The sequence below is a fragment of the Anguilla rostrata genome, chromosome 1 (genome assembly GCF_018555375.3).
Source record: "Anguilla rostrata isolate EN2019 chromosome 1, ASM1855537v3, whole genome shotgun sequence".
NCBI lineage: Eukaryota > Metazoa > Chordata > Actinopteri > Anguilliformes > Anguillidae > Anguilla > Anguilla rostrata.
The window spans coordinates 60,009,544-60,032,559 of record NC_057933.1 but is presented as its reverse complement, the minus strand read 5'-3'; the positions used below and the strand labels follow the sequence as shown (position 1 = coordinate 60,032,559).

The 23,016-nt window shown below is 38.8% G+C and overlaps 1 protein-coding gene across 2 annotated transcripts; it reads left to right on the top strand.

Annotated features, from left to right (window-relative positions):
* Positions 1-1,729: 1,729 nt before the first annotated feature.
* On the top strand, positions 1,730-21,258 carry LOC135260512 (carboxypeptidase Q-like). Of its 2 annotated transcripts, XM_064345789.1 has the most exons (9): positions 1,730-1,838; positions 2,308-2,351; positions 2,715-3,159; positions 4,040-4,247; positions 4,674-4,881; positions 15,020-15,131; positions 17,827-17,918; positions 18,489-18,690; positions 20,903-21,258. In XM_064345789.1, the coding sequence occupies exons 3-9, from the start codon at positions 2,742-2,744 to the stop codon at positions 21,061-21,063; spliced, it is 1,401 nt and encodes a 466-aa protein (XP_064201859.1). In that variant the 5' UTR covers positions 1,730-1,838; positions 2,308-2,351; positions 2,715-2,741; the 3' UTR covers positions 21,064-21,258. The 2 variants fall into 2 exon arrangements, with proteins under 2 accessions (XP_064201859.1, XP_064201848.1); XM_064345778.1 differs by lacking the exon at positions 1,730-1,838 and having other exon boundaries at positions 1,915-2,351.
* The last annotated feature ends 1,758 nt before the right edge of the window (positions 21,259-23,016 follow it).

Genomic DNA, 23,016 nt, shown 5'->3' with positions numbered 1-23,016 from the left:
TTTGCAGACTATGCAAGCAGTGTTATGTTGGTAAGTATAAGCTGCAATGTGCAGTGTATTAGGATAGCTTGGTTTTCGCTTATGGTGTTACTGCACTTTGTGCATGAAAAGAAAACTTGCACACCACTCCACAGCCATGAACTTTGTTTGATTAAACATTTGTCCTGGTTGCAAAAGACAGTATGGACCCACACTGCTATTTTGCCCTTTCAGAGGACAGGCAGGGTCCTTGAACTGAATAGCTTCAGTAAATGTCCTGCTAAATGAATAATGTGAAACATACATCTTTCAAAGGGCAAAGGAATAAACATATATCAAATGTATGTTTGTTTTGCCTTATAAATATTAAATTAAACCATAGTATACCAAGTGGAGTCAACCACATTTTTTTCTTCATTTTGTGTGCTAACTTAATCTGTTGTTTACAGGAGTTAGACAAAATAATGGAAACGCCTAGAAATATATGAACGTCAAATAATTAATGAGGAGTTGAGCCCCCCTTTGCCTTGGGATAACTTTAGTCTTTCTTGGAATACTGTCCTACAATTTCTGAACTGTATTTAGAGGTAAATATGGCCATTCTTCAAGAAGGAAAACCTTGCGTTCTTGGAGAGGTGAAGGAGGTGGAAGTCTACTCCTCATTGTGATCCAGAGCTTCACATAAAGGTTCAATGATGTTTACATCTGGTTATTGTGAAGGTCTTGGCATTTGACTTAATTTTTCATCACTCTTCCCCCTCATGGGTGGGAACAATGAACTAAGGCAACAGACTAAAATAACAAAGACAAAAGAAAGCAAAACTGAGTGGCAACTTTTCAGTAAATAAAATCTTGGTGTGTGCTCCCGGTCTCTGCCCCAAACTGTGGAGAGGAACACACCTTTAAGCACCTGGGCTGCTTAGTTAATGCAACCCAGGTGCATGTACACTCTCCACCGACCGGCCAAGACCAATCTGGTTCACCGCCAAACTGAATGCCACACAGAGTAAAAGACAACTCATCAGACCTTAGTACTTTTTCTCATTGCTCCTAATGGAAGAATATGAATCTTTATACATCAGCCTTGGACATAAGTGGCCCTGCTATACATACCTGCTCTATGAAGCTCATGACGTACTGTTTTAATGAGACTGGGTCACAGTTGTTGCGTTGTTGATTTATTTCTGTGGTCATTTTTGGGTGTTTAAAAACTATTCTGTTAATTTTACGTTTGTCCCTGTCAGCGTGGTTCAACTTGTGACCATTTTGCTAATGCAGTTTGTTCATGTTTGGCATTTTTTGACACTATTCCCCTTGCCATGAGTTAATAACAAACATGCACTCACAGACAAATAACTACACAAATCCCCATGCTGACAGTATAGAATATGGAGGTTATTTCGTGGACAATCATATTGTTCACGTAAATCACTTCATGTAACAAGGAAAAGGTTTCAGTGAAAGTTATTTTAACTGTGCTGTTGTTATATACATCCTACCATGACACTTCCAAAACGCATATAGACTGAAGAGAAGTATAACAAGCAGTTATTATAAAAACACAACTATTTCACTTTTTTTACTTTTTAATATTTACTTTTGAATTTCATGACTAAATGCTCTAACCTGGAACTTGTTTGTGAACACAAACCAATCACTTGGAAATTGGTGGAGTTTGATTAAGAGAGAGCTTGCATGAGTATAGACAAAGGTCAGGCATTCTGTGTTGACAGAGAAGCTTATCAGGAAGGAGTATTGATAGTTCAGCCAAGCAGTCAGAATGACCCAATTCAATGAGTTGAGCAGTCCAGCGAGAGATCGAGGGACTATTTGGAAGTAAGACACCAAAACATCACCTGGTATGTGTTACTGGAACTGGCAATCACCCACTGCTGAGAAGCACAGCTGTGGATGATTTGTGATGTGTCCATTCTCATCATTTTCCTTTCAGTTGCGTGTTTGTAAAGGCGATGATTTTTAAATGCGCATTGTGTGATTACATTCATTTTTTTCTATCAATCCATAAAGCAGGGATTTGTCCATTTTGTGTGACTACTTCACTAGGTTCTGCAGTCTGAATGTGCAGATGTCATTATAAGTGGTCATTTCTGTTAGAGACATCGGGTGAACTTTGAACATGCTAGATAGAAAGTTGACAGTGTATCGTCCCCATGGGATTCCTGTTTTATGCAGCCCATAGTTGGTGGTGTTCACTAAGTTATGATAGTTATGAGTGCTCTGCAAGTAAGCACATGGGCTGTGTCTTCTGTATAGAGTGTTTGTGATCCCAAGTTATTGGTGACTTGTGCTCTTTCACCCTCACAACAGAAGCTATAGAGGTACTGGAAGTTTTCTACTCTCATATACTGCAGGTGAGTCTATGTCTTGCCTCTTTACTGTTAAGTGGATTGTGATGACAGACTTCCTATTAGTGTTCTGTGTGACGTTTCATAAACGTTTCACTTCAGAAACAATATATTTCTTATTTCAGCTAAAAGTAAAAAAAATAAAAATAAAAATAAAAAAAAACTTATTTCTGGAGGCATTTAAAAAAATGATAATTCATAAAAGTAGTTCTAGAATGATTATTGCAATGCTATAAGCTCAACATTGCCTTATATTTCATGGTCTATTGATATGCATTGATTATTTCAGTTGCAATTGCTGCTTTACAATGACACAGGTGAGTTGCAGACAGTTGGTGATACTGACCTTCTGTTGCTTGATGCTTGAAGGTCCCATGAGCCACCCGTAAGGACAAAATGGATGTGCTCAGTCTTCTCTGCCTCTTGATTGGATTTTCCTCAAATAGCTGTGCATCTGACCATGTTGGGGGGAAGTGTTGGGAGGCAACAGTGGAAGAAATTAGCGGGTATGCAGAGGTGGCTCAGAAAATAATTGACCTGGCTGTGTATGGTGATGCCAGGAACCGCAGCTATGAGAAGCTGGCCAAATTCACAGATACAGTTGGCCACCGGCTCAGTGGTTCAAGAAATCTTGAGCATGCCATTGAGTACATGTACAATGCCCTTACCAAAGACGGGCTGGACAATGTCCACCTGGAGCCAGTGAAGATCCCACACTGGGTCCGTGGAAAGGAGAGTGCGGTGATTCTAAGGCCACGGAACCACCCGTTAGCCATCCTGGGGCTTGGGAGCAGTGTTGGCACTCCTAGAGAAGGTAAAAATGTGCATAAATGTAAATGTAGGCATCTAGTTGTAGCTGAGAGCCTGGGCAAGCACCATAGATAACTGCATGAACAAGTCATTTTTACTTTGTCATTTAAAACTAGGGCAATAACACTAGACAGATGAAAGTTAAAAAATAAGAGAAATATTGAAGCGAAGTTGCCGTGAGATGTACCACTCTGGAAAGTTAATTTTGTTCCTTTAAAAAAACAGTCTAGAGTGACCAAATTCAAAAGCTGACATAAAAGACACCAAACCATCTTGGTGACTCCCTGAGAAGACTAAATTATTCAGACATATTTTGTCTTTCTGTCCGTATTTAAAAATGTGTTGTTTCTGCACTGTACATAGAGTGGTCCCACAATAGTTGTCAACTACCTGATAAAGTGAATGTGTAAAATATTTGTACAAATTTTCTCAATGTTGATCTGACTTGAAAGGTGAAGTTTGGACTTGTGTGATGTTATGATGAGGACTGGCTAATTTAGGCTCTGATGAGACACCAAAACTTTGGACCACACAGCAAATAATCTTTTAAGAGAACAGTGCGCTTCTAAATAATTAATATCCTTGGTCAAGACGAGCTGAAAAAAGTACACATGATGGGCTATATTGTATTACAAAAATGGGAAAATGAGCATTGTGCCCCCACAGAAAGCTCACCACGTGTATGCATTTAGCAAATTAGACTGGGGTCATTTGATGCATAAAAGAGCCCGATTGTATTTCTGGCCAGTCCACTGAGAATTACCCTTACGGTGGTCAGAGTGGGATTTGGGGTCTTTAATGCCTGCACTCACAAAAATATTTCCACAGATGAATGAGGTTTTTTTGGTTCTGATCAGGTTTGTGATATTCTGGCTCCTCTCCAGGCATTAAGGCAGAGGTTTTGGTGGTTAAGTCATTTGATGAGCTGAAGCAACGGGCCAGTGAAGCAGAGGGGAGGATTGTTGTGTACAACCAGCCCTTCGTCAGCTACGGGGAGACTGTAAAGTACAGGTCCTCTGGAGCAGCAGAGGCAGCCAAAGTTGGAGCTGTTGCTTCCCTCATTCGCTCTGTCACCCCATTCTCCATCAACAGGTCAGGAACACAACGTAATTAGACATTCAGCAATGCAAAGTATATATGTTTGTGATCATCTAAATTTGGCTGTGCAACTGCAATGACCTTACAAACTAGGATGAGTCATTCCAGTACTAACAGTAGCCTAATTGTCTAAAATTAACGTAGATATCCTTGCTAATCTTGCAACATCTGACTTGTCTAATATATATATAATATATATATATATATATATATATACAGCTAGTGAAGTCATTGGGCTGCAAATTAGTTGAGTCAGGTGTGCCAAATTGAGGTTGAAATTAAAACCTACCGGACAAGTAGAGCTCCTGGAACAGGGTTTGGCAGTCCTGTTCTAGAGCTTGTGGCCCTCCTAGACCAGGTTAATGTGTTATGTCCTGTCACCTGATCATTTAAATATGTATGTATTTCCTGCCTCTCCAGCCCCCACACTGGGTGGCAAGACTATGAGGAAGGAGTGCCTCGGATCCCCACTGCATGCATCACGGTTGAGGATGCCCAGCTGATGGCCCGGATGGCAGAGAGGGGGCAGAAGATTGTGATCCACCTAACCATGGGTGCTCAGAACCTGCCAGATGCTGATTCCTTCAACACTGTAGCAGAGATTACAGGAAGCAAGTACCCAGAACAGGTATGGGTAATGTGACAATGGTATATGTTCAAGGAGCACGTGTAAGCACACTAAACAGTCTAGTAATCACAAAACAGTTCCCTGACACTCATATAAAAAATTTCAGTTAGTATTTTTAATTTTATTTGACCTTTATTTGACCAGGTTAGTCCCACTGAGATTAAAACCTCTTTTACAAGAGGGACCTGGCCAAGATGAGCAACACATTAAGTTTTAGACAATACAACATAAAAGCATACAAAAAGAACAAGGAGAAGCAAAATGCACGAAAATGCAGTTGAGTGAAAAAGCTATCAAATTACAGCTAACGTGCAATTTCCAAAATAGTCTGTTTCCAGCCTCTTTACAATAGCTGTAAATTCAGTGAGCTGCCCCTGAAGTTTTACTGCAACTCTTTCTGAAGTCAGTCAGAGGGTGCAGAATACATAAAGGCTTTCTTGCCAAACTCAGTGCAAACTTTAGGGACAGCCATAGGAAGAGAGTCTGGATACTGTAACCTACAAGTGCCTTCACATTTTATTGCCATATATCAGGATGAATAGTAGGGACGTTTAAAAATAGCTTTATAAATAAAAACATACCATTGACTAAGTCTTCATATGGACAGAGCAGGCCAATTAAAAATAGAATAAAGAGTGCAATGATGACTTTGGGCTCTTCAAGACAGTGACTTGAGGCATCAATGTACAACTCCATTAGTTCATTAACTTTGCAGATGCCCATCTCCCTCTACATTGTTGTATGGACAATGTAATCATGGAAGAACTAGTAGCCGAAACTTATTTGGGAATATACTGTGCTTTACCTTCTTATATGTTCTCCAGTATTATAGATTAGTCTTTTTGGGTTCAATGGTTACTACATTTTAGAAAAGAGTTGCCATCAATTTTGAATGCTTCAAATTCTTCAACAGCAATTTCAGAGGTGTGCTAATTGTTAGCTATTAGGGTCTGTATTGTATTAATGAAGCATAGGTAGTGACATTGTTTCCACCATTGTGCGTATTCAATTGATAAGTATGTCAGATATTCAATGGAAGAAAAGTGAAAATTACCCTCTTGTTCCGTCTTGACCTCCTAAAGGTCATTTGAAAAGAGGTAGGCCTATTGGACCACAGGCAACCTGCACTCTAATAATTAAAGTAAGAAAGAATACTTGTGAAAAGTTTCTGCTTTCTTCAGCAATAGTGAAAGGTAATCATTAGAGAACCAGGCTTATAACCCATAATGCACTGATGTTGTACCCTTGAGAAAGATACTTAACCTGAACAGCTCCAGGCTACTGTATATCCAGCTATATAAATGGATAGTACTGTGTGTGCATTGTCCTGGATGAGTTGTTCTGGTAAATGGGGAAATGTAAATTCTTCAATAGTATAGCAGGATGTCAGAATGCTACATATAATGGAGTAGGTTACACCCGCAATGGCCTTCTAGGATATACAGGCAGACATCAGTATAGCAGTTTTGCTGTAGCATTAGGGCTTGTTACGTAGTGATAGTACAGTTTGTTATGTTGGTTCTGGTCGCTGCAAAGGTATGTAATTGTGGAGTATGTAGGTGCAGGTAATGGTGTATGCAGTAGTAGTGTAGGATATGTACTTATTGGTAGAGATGTAGGTAATTATTAGTGGGGTAGTATATACTGTATAATGTTGGTGACAATGTCAAATGACAGGGCTGCCTGTCCATGATGTATTTCAATATATGGCAGGGAAGCACTAACAGTCAAATAATTATGAAATATGCCAACTATAGTATACTAAACAATCTATAATGCACAGAGTTCTACATCATATTTGAGCTTTCATGGGATTACTGTATTATTGAAGAACATTTTGAAGACTTAAAAAGGAACTAGGGTTATGAGGAGGTCATCACAGCCACGCACCTTCAGTAAATGCCTCTGGGCATTATTTGATAGCAAGCCATGGTCTGAGGCCAAGGATCAAAGGAAGACACTGTAGCATGTATGGTGCAAAATCTGTTGTTGCTTCGCTTTATCACATACTGATTTTTGGTAGCTTGAGCAGCTGATTGGTTCTCTGAGTAAAGTCAGAAGAAGGGCGTTGGGGTGGCCAGTCCTCGGGAGAGCCAATTAGGTAGTTGGCTTTGTTGGTCGGCTGTGTGTGGGGGTGCATCATTTGCTGAGTTTGACAGGTTAGAGCAGTGCGGAAAAAGGAGTCATGCACTAGAGACACCAAATTAGCCACTTATTACAGGGGATTCCTACAGCAAGAGGATTTGCAGGTTACTGCAGATTTGTAGTGGCTGTTTTTCACAAATGCAGAAAAACTTCAGGACGACATTACAGGAAAACATTGCTTTGATCACCCCACCTTACGTTTTTGATAGCTGCAGTTTATATGTAGTTATATTGACATTGTATTCAACACTGTGATTTCTAAGGCCTTGCAAATCTTTGAGGTAACTTGTTGAAAAAAATGTTAAATAAATATACAAATTCAATGTCACAGCTAGGTCAAGGTTATCACAACCTTTGAGCAAGGTCAGACTGGTCGGCTGGATGGTTTTCGGAGTGGCAGACAGGTCTTTTACCAGAAGGCTCCTCTTGTGTAAACACTGAAGAAGTCATTAAAGGAAACAAAATATTTACAACAGAAACGCATCAACCAGAATTAACCAGAATGCTCTTTGATTACTGAATTCATCTATTTTTTTAAATTCTGTTTTTACAAACAGTTTATTTGCTTGGAAAATGCATTTCACAGCTAAAAAGAAATAACTGCATTCAAATACACTGGAAGCAGTTGCTCTTAGAAAGCTGCTGTGCTGATCAGATTTACACATAGGTCCTCCTTTGTCAATGCAGTTATAAAAAAAAGACATGTAGCCACATTTTGTTAGAATCGTCAGACTGTGGTGGAAATATTTACACCACTGATCTCATGGTGATGTGTACTAAATCAGGAAAATGGATGATTAAATCTTCTTTGTCTTTTTTATTTTTATTTTTTCCATTTCCCCTTTTCATTCTGAGGTCACATGTCAGAAGATGGGTTGACATCACCCTCAGAATTTTTGTGTCAAAGTGAATTTGCGATATAGGAATGTATTTGCTTTACAGACTGGAGTCAATGTTCTGCATGCACAAAGTATTACTTAGGCTATATTCATTTACACAGCTGGGTTAATGTTGCTGAAATATATGGGTTTCACCCAAGCAAGCAAACAGAAAATTGCGATAGGTTCAGCTCACTTAAAAATGCTTGGTAAACCTGCTGCTTTGAACAAATTGAGTAAAGCAATGGAAAATATTTCATTTTATAGTACTAACCCAATACAAATCAAACGTTTCTACGATTATGTTTTTTAAGTTAATATCACTTAAATGGATTAACCTTTAACTTTAAATTTTTGAATTAATGCAACTTGCGTTTTAGTTGTGTTTAAGTGCGAACAGTCATGTTTACTTGAATTATTTAGCTTATACAACATTTCCGATCTTAAATTCACCTAGTTTATCTATTCAAAAGATGTGAGTTGAACTTAATCAAAGGTTAAGATGTTTAGAAGGATGATTCATAGATTCTGTTTGTGTGGAAAAAAAATTCTGGAAAACTCTGGCATGAAACTGAATTTCCCAGAAAACAGACTTTAATATGTTACCACGTCTGTCAGCATATGTTTGAGACAAAATAGTAACAATCAATAATGCATATTTAGATGATAAACTGAAATGAACATATCATTGAATAAGATTATAATATCAGTTGTACCAACCTTTCAAATCTTCACACCAAGGCAATGTCCTAAAGTTGAACTAGTTATTCATGGAATGAATATAAAATGCAGTAATTAGTCTTACTGTGTCATTTTACCAAAGACTTGTTCACCCTTAATAATAAAAACTCCTGAAAAAGCAAGGATAGGAACTATCTACATGTGAGTTTGAGCACAGCTTTTGTTCTAAATACATTTCCTGTACTGTACGTACGAATGGATTGCAAAGGGAAGTGACATTGAACATGGTTGATTACTTTTGGTATTTATATGCCAGTTATTTTTAAATGGCGATATTATAAATAAATAATATAAACACTTTCTGTGAAGGATTCTTCATAATAGCTGTATAACTCCTGTATGACCGATACATTGTACCTTCATAACCCCTGAATCGAAGCTCACAAATTCTTATGTCAATAGCTGCAATTAGGTGTGCTATGTCACTACTGATGTAGCAAGTGATATTAGAACTGAGTATATGCCTGTTTGTGGTTATTGACATAAACATTTATGAATGTTTATGTAGTGTTTATGAATGCTATGCAGTGCTCACGAAGGAGCATTCATAGAAAGTATGTCCTAAAATTCCCGTAACATACTGTAGCTGCTGTTTATATTTTGGTTTCATATTTTTAAAGAAGATCCCTAATGTTCTCAACAAAAGGTATACATTTACAAGTGCATCCTATGCGCTGCATACAGTGTTGTCATCACCGTGTGTGTACACAGCATTATTGGCTTTATTCGAGCGTTGGAGCAGTCCGTTTAGATGAGGGTTGAATTGTACCACAATTTATTTGAGAAATTTTATTTTTCTTGTTTCAGGCCGGCAGTCGTAGCATCATGTAACAGAATGGCCATTTCCTCTCTTAAACGCTTCCTGCGAGTAAGCGGGACTGTGCTGTTTTGTAATACGGACGGGCATCTGCCCGCTCCTGCCCTCTGACAGAATACAGCAGACTACAATGGCAAGAAATAGAGGCTTTGCGTCACCATACAGTTATGTGCCAATATGTGTGTGTGGGATGTCCTCAGGTTGTCAGATATTTCTGCCCGCACGGAGACTCATTTCCATATGTGTGATAACACTTTCTCCCACACAAGCATGCACACAGTGCGTAAGCACACACGAAATATCACACGCAGTGAACACAGAGGCATGCTCAGATGCAAGCAGTACATTTATATTTTTACTCAGCGGTTGGTGGCCTCTCAAGGTTGGTTTGTGTATTTTGGCACACACAAATTTGTATGACATGTTTTTCCTCGGTTGAGTTGTGTGAGATTAGGGCCAGCCTCTTAATGATGAATTGGTAGATTCAAAGAATTCCCATATAAGGATTTCAGCTGTTTTATTGCAAGTATGTATGTTTATGTATAGTTGCCATGGTGTGGTTGGTTAAGGTTTGCTTCATTTTTGTTTTGGTATGTCATGAAAAGGAAGTGAAGGCAATCCTTGTTTGCTGGCATAGCTCAAAACTCTGAGAGTTGTGTAGTACATAGTATTTAAAATGTATGCATATTTCTGACACAGTTGTCTGTGCCAGTTAACTGGCAATTGATTAGTTCAGTTATCAGTCATCTATTACAGGGTTGTCCCTATGGAGTATGTAGTAGGATATTGGATTGTATAACCTTCAAACAAAACCCACAGACTTCTTGTTGTTTTCACTGACCTGACATATACCACACTCAAGACTACTCCTCACTGATCTGCCTATCGCCTCCCCTCTGTATTTGTCTATGCTCATTGGTGGAGTTCAGGCAGTGTTTTGCCTAGTGTATTTTGTGAGCACAATACAATCCAAAGTCTTTCTAAGATTGTTCATTTAATCATTCCCCATTTGTTACATTGTGTGTCCATTTCATTGTCATGTAGCTCATAATACTACAGGAGTGGTCCATGGGTACTGAATTTTCCACTCTAATAGGCTAAATAATACAAAATCGGGAGTGACATACCAGAAGGTATCAATGGGAATGTCAAATTTTGTGACAGTGAATGTAGTGTGGAAGACACCATCGACTGTAATGAGCAGTCATACTAATCCTCTGAAATTATATCCTGAAAGTGAACCTTACAGAATGCACATCATCCTTTTTGGCAGTTTTATTTCTCTTTTGGACTATTTTGTATCCCCTATTGGGCAATGATCGAGCATCACCTCTGGCACTCACAGAAGAAGCATTGTAGTAATGTGGGTTCTCTGACTCTGTGAGCCAGTTACTGTTTTCCCCATTACGAGCCATGCCGCATGTTACAAAGAAGCAATCACTGATTAGAGGAAAGGTGCATCTGTCACTGATGACAACCAATTTGCACCTGGCAAGCAACTAGTTGAAGAGAATGCAACAATAACTCTAAGAACCCTGTCCAACATAAGCTCACTGTAGCCCAGTGGGATGAAGCCAGCTGTGTGCCACAAAATCCAATGGCATAGCCCATATTCATACGAGTGCTATCTAGGCAATGAGTGCCTTTACTGACCAAGCAATTCAAGGCCGTGTCTTTTATTCCACTTTTTTCTTAAAATAAAACGCTTTATTCGTTCATCTTTTATGAAATTTTCTTTCATTCTTTCTGATTAGAAAGCATTGCTCTCAGTTGAGATAATGAATATCATTACATTACAGGCATTTAGCAGACGCTCTTATCCAGAGCGACTTACACAACTTTTACATAGCATTTAACATTTTATCCATTTATACAGCTGGATATATACTGAAGCAATGCAGGTTAAGTACCTTGCTCAAGGGTACAACTGCAGTGTCCTTACCCGGGAATCGAACCTGCGACCTTTCGGTTACAGGCCCAGTTCCCTACCCACTGTGCTACACTCCGTCCTATCATAAGTTGTATATAATGAAACTCAGATGGAGCACCATTGAATGCAAAAAGTACATACTGTACCGATAAAATTAACCAGAGCGTATCTCAGCCTTTAATTCCTAATTTCTGTACCGCTTCTCACAATTTTAGATGTGCTCAGAAAGAACCTTTGGAACACATAAATGAGAAGCACAAGACCATATGAATCAGCTACTTTAGTCATCTGTGGCACAGTCATCTCTGATTTTCATGGGACAGGAAACAGGACTAAAACAGGAGCCCAGACCCATGACCTCATTTCCTGCGTGTGTGCGCATACGTGCATGTGTGTGTGTGTGTGTGTGTGTGTGTGTGTGTGAAGACATCACTAGGTTAACCCCTGCTATCATATTAAGCAAATGGCAAGACCTCTCATTCTCATTAGTGTTACTATTTTTTATGATTAGCATTATTATTTTGCTGCACTTATCTTAGACATATTAAAGAGCACTATGGATGACAGAATAACAACTGTGAACATTCAAGAGTGGCACAGTGCAGTTCCTTTTCCTAGTGATGCACAATGCTCTTTCCATTGTGAGCATCAATGTTTTTAAAAATACACCATCAGCGATACAAGATTTTGAGACCAGATATATGATGCCTTTTGATTTCTTTCTTTGCTTTCTGTGGATATTATTTTTTTTTTTGGTATTGCGCTCATATAATAAGAACTTTTTTTCCTCCTCCTTTTCCAGTGTTTCGCTATCTTGCTCATAGTATTAAGGATCTTTTGAATCGCATAATTCTGTCAGACCGAATTGTCTGTGACATTAATCAGACACAGATAATAAGCCAGGCTTAAAAACCATGTCAGTAACAGAGCCAGTGGAAGCGTGGGTTTGAATGGTTGAAAACACAGCAGTCTACTCTGGGGACATTTCTGAACACAACAGGTTTATCTACTCGGACAGCATTTAGCTGTTTTTGTTGAGCTGCCAGTTCTCCACATCACTGAATCCTACATGAGAGATTGAATTCCTTTACGCTTTGCTCTTGAGCATTTGTTTATATTGAGGGTCGCTCCACATGAAAGGGCCCTGCTGCTACGAGGCAGTCAGCCTGCCAAATGAACCAAGCTATTTTCCACCACTTTTATCTGAAGGTACAGCAGGCACAGTCTACAGTCTGTGTTGGTGAACAAGGGAAGATTTATATCAGGCTTTTTTGGTTTTATTCTTAAATGTAGAAAATTTGTGTCCGGTATATGTGGGCCTCAAAGGGTATGTCCTGTGGTGTAGCTTGTAGCGGTCCATCCACTTGCTCATCGGGAGCTGGAATATTGGCGGTTCAAATCTGGCCGCGTGGCCTTTGTTGCACATCCCTCCCTCTCTCTCACTCCCCCCTTCTTCCTGTTTCTCTAGGCTGTCCTATATAATAACACTGATTTATTTTTTAACATACACTTTGGTAGTATTATAATTTAAATTTATGCTAAGGCTAATGCTAGCAGGAAAACATACCAACATTTGTAGTTCCTGCTTTTATTGAGCTCTATCACATCAAGAAAATTGGGAATCAGGAACAGGAATAAAGTGTAGAATTAGCTATTCTATTTTAAGTCCTAATATAACCATACACTCATTGGGTTTCAAAGGAGGCAATGAATATGAGTGCTAAAGTGCCAGCTTTAATTAAAGGGTTTACATCCATATTTACGTCCATATCCAGGGATCCATGTATGAATTATAACCCTTTTATACCCCATTTTAGCAGAACAAAAGTCATTGGCCCAATTCAACATCATCTTAAATGGAGTTGTCATATTTAGTACTTGGTTCAAATCCTTTGCATCCAATGTTTTTCCCACACAAAAAAATTCAACCTCCAGAGGTATTTGATGTTTGAAATTAGCACAATTAGCTAACTAGCTAATTTATTATTTGAAAGCCCAGTTTCAAAATTACATTAGCCTATGTCAAAAACTACATCACTTTATCAAGAACTGGTGCTGGTTGCTTCATGGAGGAGGCAATCAGTGACCTTTTAAATGTTCTATTTTTATTGGAGGTTGTCTTCCACATTTACTTTTAGATTAATTCAAACTGCTGGATCTTTAAAGGAACAATTCATGTGCCACTTTATTGTAAGGGAAAAGCATTCTTATAATTATCCCATAAAAATGACCAGCAGCCATTCTGGCAGTAAAGTATATTTAAATGTAATTTTTCAAATAAATTTTAGAAAGCTAACATAACTGGCTGCACAACTTGTTTTTCTTTTTGCAAATTTGAGGACACTGCAAAAATATGCCAGCTTATGCATGTTTTAGGCTCTAAAAATGCAGACAAAGTGAGGCTTCTAGAGAAGTAGGAGAGACGTGCAGTCTTGCGGCGGTGGGGTTGTGCTGCCACAGCATGTGAAAAAACACCTTGTACAGCAAACAGTCCTGACCGGGAGGGCACTCACTTCAAGAGAAAGGAGAGGTGGGGGCAGGGTGGAGACAAGCTCTGGACATGGACACAATGTTCCTCACAGTTAGGTGAGAGTACAGAGGATCACAGCTGAGTGTGTCACTGTAGGACGACCCATGTCCCCATGAGGTTGCTGTGTTTTAGTGCTTTTTCACCTTGAATTCTATACTGAAGGGTTGGTGTTTGGATTAGAGGTTAGAAAGATGAGGCTCATGTGCACCTTCTGAAAAGTGTACCTTAGTTAATAGCTTTAAGCGATAAAAAAAATGGCTCATGTGGGAAAAGCAGGGGGCAGCATATTTCTGGCCCCCATGCAGAAGGTGTGAACTGCACTAGCAAAATCATCATTTCCGTCAGGACATATCATGTATTTAAATATTTTAATGAATATGCAAAACAGTTATTTAGGTTTGGTGCTGAATTGATCTGCAAAAAGTGCTTGTGCACGCAGCAGCATGCACTAGCCTATCAAGAGAACACAATACGCTTCCCCTACTAATCAGGAGATACAGTATACCAAGACCCGCCTAGTACACAGAAGCAGATCAAAGCAACAGGTGGAAGCCAGGGTGGTGGAGGGTAAGCAGCAACTCTTAGAGTGAAGGCAATTGTTTGAGCAGCAGAGCATACAATGAGCAGCACAGGCAGTAGGCAGCATAGGAGAGGTCTGACTCTTGGTTTAAAAAGGGTGCTCCATTAGTGATGTGTGTATTTGATTGGTTGCTAAGGATAACCAATGGTCGGCTGCAGCAAGAGTTTCCTTACCGAATTTGCTTTGCGCATTTCATGCGTGTCACTCATTTCTAATTTCTAATTAAATCTAGAGCTTATTTGAAGATTGATTTACAGGAGATATTTGAACATAACCAATGTAAAAGTGTTTTGTTTGAATCGTTTCAATTTAGAACATGGTTGTCAGCCTTTAAGGCCTGCAACACGGACAGCTAGAAAGGATATTATCTGGTCAGCAAATAGATAAAAAGTAATTGATGTAACCACGTGGAAGGTAATGATTTTTCTGTTGGTAAAAAATGATTTTTTCTGTAGGTAAAAGGTGGATAATTGTGGTACTGAGTATGATCTCACCAGTGCTCTCAACCACTGCTCAGGTGGTTCTGATCAGTGGACACCTGGACAGCTGGGATGTGGGTCAAGGAGCCATGGATGATGGAGGAGGTGTTGCAATCTCCTGGGAAGCACTATCTCTGCTGAAGGATCTGGGTGAGTGAAATCTGCATGTCATTAGAATGCAACAGACAGGAACTCCTGTGTTTATTTTTTGGCCCACAGGACTGCCATGGACTAGTTCAATGGCATACTGATTGCTTGGACCTTTGATCCTTTTCGTATGTAACTTGTCCAACTCACGACAGAAAAAAAAAACACTTGTAGATTTGGAGCTGTGAATTCATAATTCTGTTTTTTCCCCCCACATCTAAATACTGTATTTTTATTGTTTCATGAATGAATGTATGGTCCCTATATTTTCAAGAAACATTCTGTTTCTGTAATACCATTTGTAGATTTGGAGTGGCAAGTTTGAAACATGCAGCCAGCCAACTGCATTTTTTTCATCTAACAACTAACATACCAGAGTTTGTATAGGCCAAAGATACAGTAACATTCAAAAAACCAGTGAAGATACTGATCACTACTGGTTTGAGTATTGTTTTTATTTTTTATTTATTTTCTTTTATTTAATTGTAACATCATTTTCAAATTTATAAACCTTTCAGTCTTTGGATGACCTCTATTTCCAATGTGTTCATATCTCTCCTTATACTTTGGTATACTGTAGTACAGATTATTCTTTATATTGTAGTCCAGAAAGTTTCTAAGGAATCTGCAAGGTGAACTGAAAACAGATTTTGATGTGGTGCCTTTAATTTAATTTAATTATAATTTTCTTTGTTATTCTATTTGTGACTGTAGTGCTTTTTTTGCTGTTTATTTTTTACCATATTACAGAGGGTCATTCATATTGTCATGCACTGCTCCAGTACACAAACCTCCAGCTTATATTCTTGAAGCTAATTGGAGGCGTACTGTTGCACTGGACTTAATCAAGTGTTTCCTTTCCCCAATGAAGTTGGGGAAAATAGGAAGCATGTGACAACCGACTGGAGACAGTTTTGTTTTCAGGGTGAAATTGTCTGACTATTTATGCAGTACTGGCAGCCTCCTGTCTGGTGATCCCTTAATTTCCCTGCCCTATCTGTTTATTTTTCTCTCTCGAGCCAAGGATTTGGATAAATGTGGAAGATTGATGTGGGTTGATGCATGAACAGAGCTGATGTGGTTCGATGAGCTGTACATTTCCTATTCATTCCTGTTCAGTCAACTCAGGTTGACTTTGATCTGAATGGCAGAGAAAACAACTCTTGAGCCAGACTTCAGAGTACACAAAAAGTTTAGGGTAGGTGCCAGACTGAGAAATAAAAGTTCCTAAAACATTATTTTACCAGTAAGTAACAAAAATAAGGAAGTTTACGGGAAGTGTATGGTTTTTCATCTCATAGTGCCTTGGGCAATAGGAGCTAGAAGCATTATAAATAAGGACAGAAGCACTGTCCTTTAGCCCCATTAAATCACAATATGAATGTTAAACCCCTGACCCCTCTACACACACACACACACACACACACATGCACACACACACACACACACAGACTGGGAATGACAAGTTTGTTATATTTGAAAGTGGAAAATTTGAGATACGTATGTGTCAGACACTGTCATTAATTGAAAGGATTCCATTCCTAGATTCCCTGAAGGATGACAGGGAAACAGGCACATTTGTTCTTGTTTTTGTCCCTTTATCTGTGAGAAGCATGTTGCCCACATTATTGTAGACTTGAAACAGAAGCCTTGGGGCTGATATCTGAACAAAAGCGACATCCTTTCTGTGGGAGAGTGGGAGGACGGGTTTGTGTGGGAGGTGTACGCTGTGATGCTTCTCTCGGTAAGAGCTAGGGTTCCGTGACAGGCACATTTTTTCTTCTGCCTTATCCATTAAACATTGAAAGAAGTGTAATGTGTGCTGAGATATTCAGCCTAAGACCACTTTGGTAAATTATTCAGTCATCATTTAAATGGATACATTTAAAATGTTAGTCAATTCAGTTGTGCTCTATAAGTCATCTGCCTATAAAATAAATACATTATTAGTGAGCAAAATCTAGTATAGTGAGCCATCTATGTTTTCATTTCTGCTGTCATGTGTCATGTGAGTTTACTGTGTTAAAAAGACACCCACCACTCTCATGTTGTGCTTTTTTGATTAAATTTCTGAAGATCCTGTGGTCTCTGAAGATACTGTGATCACAGTGACCAGGACCCAGAATATTCCATAATCCTTATTGCAAAGGGGTTTTCTCCCAGGATCTGTCCAAATTTCCCATCTGGCTCTTTAAATCCACCCGTCTAATTATAGCCTAATCCAGTTTACTTGACTGAGTAAAGCCCTCCCTCTCCACCCCTTCTGAAGTATTATCAAACTTTCCTCAAAGGCCCCTCAACTCTACCATCTCTTGTCGCCTTGCCAACTCATCCCAAAGGCATCCATCTTTGCAGTCTCAGTCTGTACTCTGCTCTGGCCCCCTAGAGGTATATCTGTAGACTGTTTTGAATAAAAGCATCTGCTAAGTGTTATGTGTAAAATTTAATGTAAAGTGTGCTGAGCATTCTGCTGCAATATATATATATATAGAGTACTCCTCGTACTAACCATTAAAAGGAATTCTCTGAAATCTCATATTCTATGACTGTATCATCAGAAAAGCTGGTTTAAACTTTGGAAATATCAGTCTGAGAGTATGAAGATTACTTGAAAAACACAATAGAGAAATAAAATGTATATTGCTGATTCATGATGATTCAGATATTGCTCGCCCACATGTACTTGACTGTTCCCTAGGGCTTCGTCCAAAGAGGACTGTGCGGGCAGTGCTATGGTCTGCGGAGGAGCCAGGGGGTGTGGGAGCACTCCAGTACTACCAGCGTCACAAGGCAGGCTAACCTCTCCATATGTCACAGAGTACTAACGGGGCTGCTCACATTTAGCCATTTGAAAGCCTCATTCCAATGAAACATACTCTATACATGTCATGTTGTGTATTTAGTGTATTAAGTGGCAATGCAGAAGTCTCTTGTGTGCAGATGTCCACGCACTGGACATGCAGTGAGCTCCATAATGTTTGGGACAAAGACACATTTTTTTATTGATTTGGTTATGTACTATTTATAATTCACATGTGGTTAAAGTGCTTTTATTTATGAGTAAATTATACACTTTGATTTCATGAAAATGCTATTTGTCCCTAACATTATGTTGCCCTAAAATGGGGGGACTGTGTATAAAAAGTGATGTCATTTCTACATGGTGAAACCAAAATTTATTAAATTACTCTTTAACAGAAGCGGAGAATCTGCATTTTAACCACTAGTGAATTGTTTGATTACAAATTAATAAATGTGGAGTACAGATCGAAATCAAGAAAAATATGTCTTTGCCCCAAACATCATGGAGCTCACTGTATGTCTGCCACACTGCTAACCTCCTGGTCCCCCCACTTGCAGGAAAACATCTCCAACATTAACCTGGTGATGGAGTCAGACCTGGGAACCTTCAGACCTCGGGGGATACAGTTCTCGGGAAAGGCACAGGCCCAGAAAATTATGGGAGAGGTGATGAAGCTGCTGAAGCCCATAAATGCCACGAAGCTGGAGGGTTCTGCGGAAGGCACAGATATCCAGATGTGGATGGATGGAGGGGTGCCAGGTGAGTCTCTGAATCTGTTAAAAAAGTGCTTTGTTAACATCATCTTTTACATGGAAAGGAGTTCCTCTGCCTTCTCACTATATAAATTGCTTCTTTTTGTTTCCTTCTATAATAATCTTTGCCATAGCTCTGACTAGCTCTCAGGATGTCATTGTACCATGTCATGGGTTTCATTAATGTTCCATCTGTCCAGTTTAAGTGGAGGACTTTGAGAACTTTTTCCCCTGATCCAATGATTTTCCAGGCTGTCATGAACCACTGAGATGCAAGCTGACACTCATTAGCAGAAGCTCAGATTGCATCAGTGTTGGTTAGAAGGCGTTTTCTTTGGCAAAAAAAATAAAAACTGTACATACAGTATATTAACTGCAGCAGCAATATATAAATTCCCTTCGTTTTTTTTTTAACACAGTTGAAAAAGTATTTATATATTTTTTTATGTGGACACCCTTTATAAGGACAATTTAACTCATACTTCACATATTTTCCATTCATACCACTGAATGCAGTCATTGAAGCAATTAATTCAAGTTAAACATCCTCATCAAGGATACAACAGAAATGCTAAATTAAAACCTGAAATTGAAACCTGATTTGGTTGGATGCCCAGTTCTCTGGCCACCGTATCACACAGCTGTCCATATGATACATTCAGATGTTACACACGGTAGTACATACCAGGGCACAGTCCTTATTATTGCTGGATTGGGTTATTTTGTGACCATACCACGTACAAAATGACTAATGCGCCTACGCATGGCAAGACTCATGGAAAGTTCCACTGGACAACGAAGCACAGATTGTAAGCATTATAACACATTTTCTGTTCCCTTACATTCTGTTCAGTATTTGCATGTGTAGATTCCCTACATCAGAATGGCTAGCACATGTGCATCTGTGGTATTAAAAGGCTCAGATGACAAAATGAAGTCACCGTGGCAATGCATCAGACAGTGCTGATGCCAAGAGTAGTTTGTCTCTTTTTTTTCCATTGTCTGGTTTCCTGTTCATTCGAGCTATAGTCATGAAAGTCCTTTCTTGTTCTGATGAAACGTCTGAGAAGTGAAACTGCTGATGAGACATGAAAATATGCTTATAAGTAGAAAGAATATCATCGTCCCTGTCTGAATGGACAGATTCCACTAGAATAGGGAAGAGAACAGGCAGGCAGACAAATGATTCGTTCATGAAGTGCAACCCAGAAACGATCCTGAAATGACGTAATCCTTTTATCGAGTGGAGGCTGAAGGAAATCCATATTTCATACTGTTTCCTTGAATGTTCAGACTATATCCATTTATCATAATAAATTACAACATCATTTATCTTCTTAATAGTTGCCTTGATCAACATCCAAAGGTTACATTTAAGATACATTTAAGATATTGTATTCATATCCATTTTTACATCTGAGCATTTTCAGAGCTGTTAAAATGATTAATATTAATTATTAAAAGTGACAAATTGTACATTTGATTAAGTTGGATGAGTAGGTGTTCGAGATGTTCGAGATTTGGGAGCGTGGATTTTGATTGTCTAATTTTTGCACCAATGGAAACGTCAGTAAAACGGTTGTCACATTGAATACATTATTCAATTTATGGCCTCTGTTTTATGAGGCATGGACTTAGCAATATCATAATGACACAGAAAGAACAGGTAGCATGGCTATGTCCTTCAACGTACACCTTGGGATGGTACTAAACCAGAACTGCAGAATATATAGGGAGTAAGTTTAATATGTCAGGCATGCAGGATACACCACCCCGGGCCATTCCTACAGAGGTCAAGTACCAACAATTCAAACAATGCTTTTGTTTTCACCAGAAATATGCTGGTGGAAATTTAAAGACATGCCGTTTTGCTCTGAAAGCAGCAGATAACGCACTGCCCTAACACCAACCAGATGTGCAGCTATATGGTTCCAAACCCATCTGTCCTCTTTTATACTCCAGGGATCCAGAGAAAGACAGTTCACTACATTGTATAGAAATATGTCTGCTAATGGTCATTGCAGAATTCTGACTTATTTCCATTTGCTTGTCCCTGTTCCCTGTATTTCACACAAGATAATTGAATTCGATGAGGTATGGTCTATATATTCAGAAGGAAACATAAAAAGACGAAGTTCATAAATAATACACACACACACACACACACACACACATGTATTTACCTCTCTGAATGTTGTGTGTATGTCCGGTCCCTATAGGTGCCAGCTTGCTCAATGACAACAGTAAATACTTCTGGTTCCACCACACTCATGGGGACACCATCACTGTCCAGGACCCGGAGGAGATGAGCCTGTGTTCAGCTGTGTGGGCTGTTGTGTCTTATGTCATTGCTGACTTGGAGGAGATGCTGCCCAGGTAGTGTTGGCCAGACCTGTCTGTCACTGGCTATAGCCCTGAAGTCCAACAGTGACCTCCTGAACGGTCCTGCAGTGCAGAAGTTTTGGGTTCCCTTGATGCTGGGCATTCTCCATTATGATTCTCAGATGGAAAAGTTTTCATGAATGCATATCAGTAATCTGAGATCAATAAACCAAATAAAAAGCTGACATCAATATTCAGTGGTGTTGTTCTTCCTATTCTTCTTCTTATCCTAATAATAATAATAATAATAATAATAATAATAATAATCATCATCATCATCATCTTTGATAGTGAGAATGGTTTTCTGGCTTTGTCTATGCTGCGTGTTACCTGAACTTGATGCATAAGGAAATTACAACCTTGTCTCATGGAAAAACGTATAACACCTGTGTGGTTTGTGATGATTTAAAGGTCAAACTGAAATTTGTTTAAAATTCATTATTAATATTATAAAAACTGTGTTTATTATTACTATACTTATCAGTTGGATCTGAATGTATCTTTTTGGAAATTATTGTATACTATTCATTATATATTTATATAAAGTTCTGTATGTCTCACTTCTATATGATATATTTTTAGCACTGACCTTTTGATTTATGTAGGTTTATTATTTCATGATGTTCTTATTTCGACACTTTGCAAATTGGCTATTTTGTTAATTTCCTTGCTTATTTTTTATGCATATTTATTTTTATGCGTATTTATTTCAAGTCCTATTTATTTCAACACCTATCTATTTCATGACGACTCAGCCTGTCAGTCAACATGCAAGGGGCGGTGTAATCTATGATCATAGCCACAGTGCAGGAATCTCCCATGCTCCCCCGTCATCTTTGAAACAAGGTGGAGGTAGAGTTATGACATGGCATGTACCTTTATTGATGATGTGACTGCTAATGGCAGCAGCAGGATGAATTCTGAAGTGTACAGAAACATCTGCTCAGATTAAGCCGAATGGGTAGTTCACATTGAAGCAGGACAATGACCCCGAACATACTGCTAAAGCAACCAAGGAGTTTTTTTGTTTCGTTTTTCAGTTATGACTGACCAAATCAATCTCCCATCCTAAATCCAATTGAACATGTGTTTCACTTGATGAACACAACACTGAAGGCAAAATGTCCCAGAAGCAAACAGGAACTGAAGATGGCTGCAAAACAGGCCTGGCAGAGCATCACCTGGGAAGATACCCAGCATCTGGTGATGGTCTGTGGTTTGCAGATTTAAGCAGTCATCAAATGCAAAGTATTTGCATCCAAGAACTAAATATGGTTACTTTATTTCAGATTATGTTCATTTGTCCCATTACTTTTGCTCCCCTAATATGGGGGATCGTGTATTAAAAAGGCTGTTATTCCTGCATGGATTGTCTAATATGGATGCCAATACTCTTATAGTAAAGCTGTCTGCCTTTTGACTCTTATTCACTGCGCCAATCCACCTCCAATGTGTTGAAGTATAGAGTCAAAACGAGTGTGTTCTTGTCATTATGTTATGAAACAAATTGTGTCACTGTCCCAATACTTTTGCATTCAACTGCATAAGATACATCGTTGTTAGATATTACATACAAATTTTAAGAATAAATGCATACTAACTTCCTTTCATACAGCTAAGTAATGTTGCTTCTACCCTACTTGCAGAAACTGTGTTGGTGCAATCTAGGATCTCATTCCATGTGTGCGCAGTTATTCTGGGCACATTAAGCTGCATACCTCACAAAGATTACATCAGTTTAAAAAAAAACAAAAAACTATTACACAGGACAGGAAGTGATCCATTGTTTTTTTCTACCATTTCCTCAGGTTCACAAATGAAAATACACGTTTCATGCCAGGTTTAGTCCACAAAAGGAAATACATTGCACAGTTTCAGTAAGATGAAGAGGAAGTTGCGAATAAAACTTCCTGTTGAAGCTTGAATAAATATATCTGAAAAAAAAAATACA